This window comes from Brassica napus, chromosome C9, assembly GCF_020379485.1.
Source record: "Brassica napus cultivar Da-Ae chromosome C9, Da-Ae, whole genome shotgun sequence".
Taxonomy (NCBI): domain Eukaryota; kingdom Viridiplantae; phylum Streptophyta; class Magnoliopsida; order Brassicales; family Brassicaceae; genus Brassica; species Brassica napus.
In genome coordinates, this window is record NC_063452.1 from 23,742,907 (window position 1) to 23,752,828 (window position 9,922).

The 9,922-nt window shown below is 39.3% G+C and overlaps 2 protein-coding genes, 1 long non-coding RNA gene and 1 pseudogene across 4 annotated transcripts; 2 read left to right on the forward strand and 2 right to left on the reverse strand.

The window, feature by feature from the left end:
* Positions 1-922: 922 nt before the first annotated feature.
* Positions 923-3,294, forward strand: LOC106436884 (annotated as a pseudogene). The gene is made up of 2 exons (XR_001287187.3): positions 923-2,135; positions 2,231-3,294. The product of XR_001287187.3 is annotated as an uncharacterized LOC106436884 (transcript).
* A 621-nt stretch (positions 3,295-3,915) lies between these two features.
* LOC106436885 (60S ribosomal protein L7-2) lies at positions 3,916-5,485 on the reverse strand. The gene is made up of 6 exons (XM_013877836.3): positions 5,199-5,485; positions 4,996-5,093; positions 4,864-4,921; positions 4,602-4,681; positions 4,422-4,524; positions 3,916-4,324 (listed from the first exon to the last, which is right to left on the reverse strand). The coding sequence occupies exons 1-6, from the start codon at positions 5,370-5,372 to the stop codon at positions 4,109-4,111; spliced, it is 729 nt and encodes a 242-aa protein (XP_013733290.1). The 5' UTR covers positions 5,373-5,485; the 3' UTR covers positions 3,916-4,108.
* Positions 5,486-5,771: 286 nt separating this feature from the next.
* LOC106436880 lies at positions 5,772-7,352 on the forward strand. Its single transcript, XR_001287186.3, has 4 exons — positions 5,772-6,021; positions 6,384-6,461; positions 6,617-6,742; positions 7,049-7,352. It is a non-coding gene; the product is annotated as an uncharacterized LOC106436880 (long non-coding RNA).
* A 1,226-nt stretch (positions 7,353-8,578) lies between these two features.
* Positions 8,579-9,514, reverse strand: LOC106436879. The gene has a single exon (XM_013877832.3). The coding sequence runs from the start codon at positions 9,176-9,178 to the stop codon at positions 8,708-8,710; it is 471 nt and encodes a 156-aa protein (XP_013733286.1). The 5' UTR covers positions 9,179-9,514; the 3' UTR covers positions 8,579-8,707.
* Between the last annotated feature and the right edge of the window lie 408 nt (positions 9,515-9,922).

Sequence of the window (9,922 nt, forward strand, 5' to 3'; positions counted from 1 at the left end):
CATCTTAAGATAATACAATTTTGTGGAAACTCTTGTTTTATTGCTAATTATTAAAAGACTTATTCTTGGGTTCACCCCTTAGAGTGTGAACCTCTAAGTTCACCAACCAATAGGATTGTGTTATTTCATATTCAATATCTTTTAAAAAAGGAAACAAAATATTGTCAAATTATATTATCTTTTTAAAATTAAAAAGTAAAAAGAAATAAATAAAAAATAGTAATAATTACAAAAAAAATATTTTTAACGTCGTTAGCAAAACATTAAACCCTAAATCCTAATCCTTAAACCCTAAATCCTAAATCCTAAACCCTTGGGTAAACCCTAAACTCTAGGATAAATCTTAAACTCTAGGATAAATCTTAAACTCTAAATCAAAATCACTAAACACTAAAACACTCAAGGGTTTAGGGTTTAGGATTTAGGGTTTAGAGATTTAGGGTTTAGTGTTTTTATTTAGAGTTTAGGATTTATCCAAGAGTTTAGGGTTTAGGTTTAGAGTTTACCCAATGGTTTAGGGTTTACCCAAGAGTTTAGGGTTTATGATTTAGGGTTTAAGGATTAGGATTTAGGGTTTAGTGTTTTGCTAACGACGTTAAAAAGATTTTTTTTAATTTTTTTTTCCTGTAGCTGCTATTTTGAAAACATAATATAACTTGATAATATTTTGTTTCCTTTTTTAAAAGATGTTGAATTTGAAATAACGAAATCCTATTGGCCGGTGAACCCAAGAATAACTCTTATTAAAACCCGTAAGATTCGAACAAATATATATATATTAATATATTATTTATTTCTAAAGGAATTGAGAGTGAAAGAAATTGTTTTGAAAAAGAAAGGAATTTGAGTCATTTGACCATAATTGAGTAAATCGTTAAAGCTGTATCTATATTTACCATAGATTACATTTAAGGGGAAAATCAGATAAGAAAAAGAGAAAAAAGAAAACAGCTGCGCTGTACAAGTCGTGGACTAGCTGCTGTACTCTCTCCCGAATCCCACTCCATTTTGCCCTCTCTCTCTCTCTCTCTCTCTCCTATGGAACCACGGCCTCCTTCTCTCTCCTCCACAGCGGTGGCCTCCACCGTCGTTCCCGCAGCCACCTCTTGTATACCTCCTCCTCGTCCTCACGTGCCATCATCTTACCCCGAGTCCCTAGACTCCTCCCCTAAGTCCCGCACTACGGATGCTTGGGACGATCTTCCTCCTCCCGGTGGCGGCGCTTCTTCCAAACTCCGTCTCATGTGCAGTTACAACGGTCACATCCTTCCCCGCCCGCAGGACAAGTCGCTCTGTTACATGGGCGGCGACACTCGCATCATTGCCCTCGACCGTACCTCCTCCCTCTCTTCTCTCATCACTCGTCTCTCCAACACGCTACTCAACGGCCGCTCCTTCACGCTCAAGTACCAGTTACCCAGCGAAGACCTTGATTCCTTAATCTCCGTCACCACCGACGAGGATCTCGATAACATGATCGAGGAGTATGACCGTACGATCAGTTCCGCCAAACCTTGTCGTCTGCGTTTGTTTCTCTTCACGGCGAAGCCTGAAGCTACTCAATCGATGGGTCAGGTTCTAGAGAGTTCGGCTAAGAGTGACGATTGGTTCCTCAATAGAGGATTCTCAGATTCTGATTCCGACGACAATCGTTTACTTGGCTTGGACGATACTCTCCGCTCTAATCTCGTCTCCAAAGATGACGATGGTAAACATCAGCAGCAGATTCAACAGCCTCCAGGAGGTCAAGATGTGCATAACTTGCCCGACTCTCCGATGTTGGATACATCCTCCTCTTTTGGATCAACTTCTTCCTCTCCCTCGCTCGCGAATCTCCCTCCGATTCGCGTCCATGTAGAGGAAGCTAAGGGGATGCAGGATCAGACGCTTGGAATCGCAGAACATTTCGCACGATTCAACGTCGGGAATAAGCTTCAAGACGACGGATTCGCAGCGATCTCGTCACCACCGCCGATGCCTGCGCCGGTGAATGCTCCAACCGTCTCAAGTGGGGTCTTCTCCGACGACGAGAGATCCAATCACGGTGTGCCAGCTGGATACAGAAAACCTCCGACTCAGCAGGTGAAATCGAACAGCCGTGGACACGAGATGCCATCACCCGATTCCGTTTCCAGGTAATCCCCTCTCTTACTTGGAGCTCCAAGTGCTTTAGTTTTGATGTAGGGTTAGATTCTGATGTGGTCTCCATGTGTTTGTTAAAATGACTCAGTGATAGCAGCATGAACAACTCTGTGTTTCATCAAAGACCTTCTGTCAACCAAGAGCCAGTTTCTCAGATGCCTTCTTGTTCTTCCACTGTAGTTACTGGTCTGACTAATCCTTCAGATCCAAACACACTCTTGTCACATCATCAGAATCAGGACTCAAGCTACATCCTTCACCCTCAATAATCTCAGCCACAACAGCAACAATTCATACACTCACCTCAGTACCTTCATCACCATCCCTCTACTGGCCTTCCTCTCCAAAGTTACATCCAGGTTTACCCTTCCCAGCCTCAGCAGTCCTTCCACATGCACCCTAGTCAACTAGATCACCAGCCTTGCCCCTTTTATTATACCACTGCTCCAGTCCCACCTAAGCCTTACAATATGCCTCTCACCCAATCTGGCAGTGTGAGTGATTCTCTAGGGTCTCTCCCTTCTAGCCATCCCCAGACGCTGCCTAATTCCACCATGATGGCTCCACCACCTAACAATCATTTGAGAAATACTCCGCAACCTACGGGTGGTGCTCAGATTGTTCACCAGGTACCACCTATAAGTCTGCAGCAATTCATGGGGTATTCTCAGATTCATCACCCACCCCAGTCTGGTTCACTTGGGATTCCCAACTATGGATATGAATATGTGGAAAATGCGCCCAAGCAGGTATACTACACGCAACAGATGGGTCACGCACAGTATCAGATGGTGCTGGCTGATGGCTCTCCTGTTGCTGCTAAGCTTCCAGCTGAGAACATGGCTCAACAGATCCGGAGTTCACAGCCAATGTGACACACAAGGAAGATGGATAACAATTTTGGATGAAGGAACTCTGGTTGGTTTCGGAACATATAAATGTATAATCTTTTTTTTCTCTCTCTCTCTTGTTTTCGAAGTTGCTGCATGCGATCAAGTGTCTAGTTTCATGTTTGTTTGGTATTTATGGACTATGTCAAAATATGTTGTGTGAGTAAGTAGAGTATAAGGTAGTAGTGTTGCTTCTTTGTAATTTACATTATAGTTACGATGGATACTGGTTTCCTGGATCTTATATCATATTATTGTCATTCCCGGCTGGTGCATTGTTTTTAAAATTTGATCAAAAAAAAAAAGAAAAAGACCAGAGGGTAAGAGGTAAGACGCTTTTTAATGTCTCTCTATCACATACTTCAGGCTCGTGATTTTTGTGCACCAAACATTGACGCACCGCTGACCCGATTGGGTTACAAAAATCTGAAACTAATCTCTCAGTGGGTGAGCTCTCCATCCCTTGCAGTTAGTGATATAAAACCAAGAACTCCACAAAGTATGCAGTTATGTCCTCTTCTCCTCAAATCTTCTTCTAACACTCTTTTAGCCTCGGCTTCAGGCTATAGATACTCATCAAAGAGCTCTCTTACTTGTCCATAGATTCTCATCAAAGAGCTCTCTTTCTCAACTCTCTCTTTATCTGCACTCGTGGATCATTAAAAGAGCATCAATAGATCCAAACACACCAGCAAGAATTTTCTCATGGGTTTTACGACTCTTGCTCTCCAGCTAGCTGTAAGTATGTTTCACAAGGTCTTTACCACAACAATTTCAATTTGCACGGATGCAGACCGGATTGAGGTTCCAGGATAAATACGTCTTTGGTCAACAAAGTTGCCTTTGAACTAAAACAGTTTGTACTCGACCATGAAGGCCGACATTGATGGAGAGATAATTCCATTTAATAAATAAAGTAGAACTATTTCTTAAAAAAGAAAGCGTACAAATACTCGCAGTCTCGCAAACTAAGATCCAAAGAGAGCTCAAAATGTCTTGACTAACAAAAATAGCAAAATCCAGGAGTAGTGAAAACAAAGAGATCATAAGACTCGAGAATGGAAAACAAGACATCTCTAATTCATCCTCCTGATAAGCTCATTGATGAAGTTTTCACGGTTTCCAGCATCACCACCTTCAACGTAGTGATTCCTCTTCTTCTTCAGTCCACCGAGCGGTGCCTTGAGCTGGAATGGCCACAGGAAGTTGTTAGCCTCCTTGAAATGAGGTCCAACTGTTAGAATCTCGTGGATCAAGTCCTCAGCGCAGATGATCCCATGTTTACCCAAAGCCTGTTGTTTTGAAAGGAAACAAACAATAACTGTCACTTACCTTCATACACAGGGATAAAATTAAAGAAGCTAGGACCAAAGAGACAGGATTACTAACCTGCTCTACGATAGAGTTGTCAGTCAAAGCAACCCTCTGGGAGTTGAGCTTTCCGTATCCTCTCTTGTAGATCAATTCCTTAACACTCTTCAAGTTAGGGAATCTGAATGAAGATAAGAAAGATCACTACAAGTTCTTATCATGGCAAAAGACTTAAGCTTTTAAGGATAAGATGTATACCCGTAGGTCACATAGGGCTCAACACGACGAAGCATGTTCATTGTAGCCTTGTTGACTTTGAGAAACACACCGTTGAATATCTGCATTACATTAACATCAAATTAAAGCATTTCTTGATTCTAATGTCAACACAAATCAACAAAGCCCAGCCCTTTTTCACTGAAGCTACGTTCTGTTGTCTATACAATACCAGAAGAACATAACAGTCTAATGTCACAATACCAAACACTAAAAAACAAAGGAATGGTATGTTCAGACAGACCTGTCTCAAACGCAAGAGCTGAAGAATTTTCTTTGTCTTCGGGTCAATAGCATTGATACTGCAAATCAAAGAAACAAAACATGAGAAAACAAAATAGATCATTTCTTTGGTAATGACAAAGGTAAAACATACCCACGAATACGGATGATGAACAAGAGCTTAGCTTCAGGGTCAACATAGAAACCTCCTTTAAGCTTAGCCTCACGTTTCAAAGAGATCAACTCCTTCTCCTATACAAGGAGACAATATTCATTTACACAGAACCAAAGCTAGCACGACATGTCCTAAACAAAGTAATACATGTTCTGCTTCACGATTTGGATCTAACTAATTACCTTCTCGGCATACTCCTTGGCGTACTGCTCGGCCCTTTTGTAGATAAGCTTCCTGTTGGCGGCGTTCGTCTTCTTGGCTGCTTCAGCGTTCTGCTTCTTCGCCAGAGCCCACTCCTCCTCTCTCTTCCTCTTCTTCAGGACTGACTCCGGAACTACAACCTTTGATTCTGTCATTTTTGATGAAGAAGAAACCGACACTAACCTCTGTCGTGCTTTGAATCAAACAGAGTTCCAAACACACTGCGGCGATGAGTGACTTTATATATGCCCACCCACTCACTCGGAAAATATTAGGGTTAAGCAGAAAATAAATGGGCCTCATTAGCCCATTTATTATTTTTTCATGAGGTCCGGTCCATTAAGAAGCGCTTGTTGTTTTCCATAGCTTGCGTACAATAAACACAAACGCTCTTGTTTGGAGTTGAGATCCCAAAGTTGCTTGTTACTAGGGAAAGCCCGTTTAATTTTTGTGTTCATATAAAGCCCATTTGCTTAGCAATATTAAATGGGCTCCCTCGGGTTTGTCCATATATGTCCATTTAATAAACGGGTTTTGATAAAAATAACTGGACAACCCGTTTAGCCCGTTTATTTTTTTTTTTCTGCTCTAAGCTACGTCGTTTCTGGCGTTAACATCTTTATTTGTCGTCGTTCTTCACCTCCGTGGCTCATTGCCTCCTTCCAAAATATCAAACTGCTCCAAATGAGTTTCTGATTGGAATCGGGAAGCTTCTAGGGTTTCGATTTGTCTTTTGGCGTTCATCTCGTGTCTTCTACTTCTTCTTCTTCACTCTCTCTTCCTCGCATCTTTGATACAGTCAAGGTTCGTTTTAAGAAAAAAATTATTACTGAAATTGCTGTTTCAGACTGATTTCGTGACTGTTCTTTCAATTATTTTTGTGGGTTTGTTTAAAAATGGGTCCTTGCTTTGTCTTTACATCGAGTTAGGAACTTATGGGTTCTTAGATCATGCCCGCTTGTAGTTTGTTGTTTTGCTGGGTCAGTGACATTGAAAAAGCTTATATTTATCTTCTGGAGATGCATTTTCAAATTGGGGATAAGAAAAAGAATGATCTTTCTTTTGTGTTCTGTAATTTTATTTTTTTCATCATTGGCATATTTTCATCTTTGGTGAAGTTCTGAGTTTATGTTTTAACTCCTATACTCATTTTAAATGTTTTACAGGTCACCTAGCCTCTTCTTCAAGAGATTTTTACAAGCACCAGCCCTGTTGAAAGCAGTAAACTCATCAGAAAGGATAAGGTAGACAGATAGTAAACTCATCAGTAAACTCATCTTTCTGATTTTTTTTCCAAGAGTTGCATTTTTTGTTTGTTGAACATGATGTCGTTGTTTGTGTTTTAATTCGTTTCCATTTTGGTTTTTTGTCTCTCTTTGCATTCCGATCACCACGGTAGCTTCTGAGTCTGCCTTTAGTGTTGGATCCCGGGTTTTAACTCCTTACCGAAACCGTCTCTTGCCTAAAAATGTCCAAGCTCTTCTTTGCACTAGGAATTGGTTGCTAGGTTTTGCTGAATACAAAGGTAAAGCTTAAAAAACCATTTTATGACTATATTTTTCTTATAACTTATTCATATTATACTTTATTGGAGTTTGGTATGCACCGGTTCAACCAACGTACATTGACGGTTCAAGTAACAGCTTGTGGATAAGGCATCTCGTGTTATTCTTTCCTCAAGTTACGGTTCTTGTTGTGTTGTTGTAACAGAGTAGTAGATCTTGGGATCCTCCTGAATTATCTCAGAGAGCGATGTATATATGTAACTCGTTCAGTTCAATTCAATCATCAGAAATTCTTCGTAAACTCTGTTTCTCTTTATACTTTGTAGGTGCCATTGAAGATCTCTTTGATGAAAATGAAGATGTTGGAAAGAAAGCAAGTAGTTCTGGAGTGGAATCTTCAACATAAAATATTGATATGTTCTGGTTATTTTCAATCAGTTTATAATTTGTTTGATGGAATATGTAATAATAGGTTATGCTTTGATTATGGACAGGTCCTACTTATCCAAGAAGGAAAAGAGTAATTTATGGACACTTGCTGTGAACTTTATAATTTAATTATGTTGTCATTTGTAAACTTTGAATTTTTAGGTGAAACAAAACAATATAATGTTCTGGACTTGTATTTTAGTTGATAGGTTTCGCAGAAGAGAGAAATAGGTTAAGTTAATTACAAATATATCACGTTCAATTTTTTTAAAGTAAATAGGCTCAAAACGGGCTTGAAATGGGTTTAATATTAAACGGGCTTCGCATAAACGAACTCTAAATAGACTTGCTTTAAACGAGTTTTAAATGGACATCATTAAATGAGTTTGGACATAAACGGGCTTGGACGTAAATGGGCAGGACAGACCCGTTTTAACATCGCTACTTGTAACCTTTGTCTCTGATTTTGAAAAGTGTACATTTTTTTCTCTAAATTTTGTAATGCGCACACATATATTTGTGAATATTGGGATCTTCTAATAGAAATTTATGGTAAGAATTGTTTTTGGAAGAATTGAAGATGAATAAGACTAATTTTGTTCAATCTGTTAATCCGTTCCAACATTTTACATGTATAAGTGAAAGAGTATATATACAAATCACATTGATCTTTCGTGCAAGTGAAAGGAAGGTGCTCATATGGCACGCCTATAATATACGAGATTGCGTTTGAGGCAACCAGCACAAATCAGTTTCTCCACCCAACCGGAAACTCACTTCATACCGTATCCCTCCACCAGCTCCAGGAGCTTCTCCGCCGTGAATTTCCCACTAAAGGCACGACCTCCACCAGAAGAGCCAGCTTTACTTCCAACAGAAAGGCACAATCTTCGACTCGTCAGCAATCACCACGAACAACAGTGGATAAAGTTCGGGCTAGTTAATGTAACCAAAGTAAAACACCATTGTTTGATCAAAAAAGAAAAAAAAAGTAAAACACCATTAACATAATAATAAACGTTGTATTATAGCGTACTATCCTCTCTCTTTTTTTTGTCACATTGGCATAAAATAAAGCAGAAATTTACACAAACTTGATGAAAGAAAGAATAAATTAATTACAGGATTTTAAACATATATCTTAAGCTAAAGTAAAAAAATCAGATAAATAATAAAAAAGAATATTATGTTTGTGTAAGATGTTTTGGGTAGTACACACTTATTAAGAAAATTATTTTTTACCTAGAAAGTATCACTAAAATTATAAACTAAAAACTAATCAACCAATTACAAAATAAAACTATTAAATTTGATTGACTGCATAGTTTTTGATAAACTTAAAGTTATATATAAAGATGAGAACATCTTATATATTGGAACATAAAAATTATTCTAAACCTCTTATATTTCAGAAGAGAGGTTATATCTTAAGCTAAAGTAAAAAATTCAGATAAATAATAAAAAGAATATTATGTGTGTTTACAGTATACATAACCAATAAAAAAAAGAGTTTGTGTGCAAGTAAAAGGGGAAAAAAGTGAAATGGGCCGAGCAGATCAGCCCACGTGACCCGAAGTTGCGGCGGCGAGAACCCACTGGAGGAGGTCAAGAAGGCGAAAGGCTAAAACAGAGGAGGAAACGGGAACACTAACGATGAGGAGAAGCAGCGTTGCGATTGCAACTGTGGGCCGAGAATTCATGAGGAAGCTCTGGAGAAGACCAACGGATTCGCAGATGACAGAGTCGTAGCTGCTGTAGAAACGCTTCTCCCAATCCATCCAGTGAGAAGGAGGCTCGTAGTTTCTCTCAACCATCTTCATCTCGTGGATGCGTTTCCTCAGAACGATTATGTTCTCGTCCACCAGTCTCCCTCCTCCGTAGTAATGGTCCTTTCCTGAAGACGCAGCCGCAGAAACGCACATCATCATCTTCTTCTTCTTCTTCTTAATCATCATTTTGTTCGTGGAAAACGGATGGAACCTGAGTGGTGATATCAAAGCCGACGAAGAGATCATTGTAGCTTCCATTGTTTATGTTTGTTTGGAATGTTTGAAGGAGATCGTTGTTGTTCGTTGGAGAAGGTAATGGACAAGTGGAGATGGATTTATAACCAAATAATAATTTGGATAAAAGTGGGGGATTATATGATTATTGATTAGCGCGTTGCCACCACTTGCCAATCTCATCAGTTTGATGAGTAGGAGGACCCACTTTTCTTTACTTACACGTCTTTTACTATTCATCTTTCAAACCAATTTTGTATTTAACATATCTTTTTTTTTTTCGGAACCACTGTACAGTATTAACATACCTATGTTTTCTTTAGACTACTTTCGTTGCAGCGCTCTTGTACATTGAAGTTGAAAAATAGTCGATGATCTATCCATTTTGACCTATGTTTTTTTTTTTAATGAGATTAGTCGATGATATCGATTCAATATGTGATCAGTTTATGACATAGCTAGTCGCATTAGTTATTAGGATATGTTAATGCATGCATAATGAGAAAGGAAAGTTGACATGGGTTAGCCCTGTCCTTTTGCTGGACGCAGTGCGTCACCAAAATATAAAAGAATTTAAAAGGACAGGTCAGCAATAAATTAAAATACAGAGTCAAAGGATTGACGCAAGCCACACGTCAAGATTGTCCGGGAGACGCTGCATTTTACAGCGGCGAATAAATCACCGAAAAGATCACTTGCGACAGTCGCCGGCGGGAAGTATATAAGGACGCTGCATTTGCAATTCTCTGTTTTGTTCGTTAAATTTTG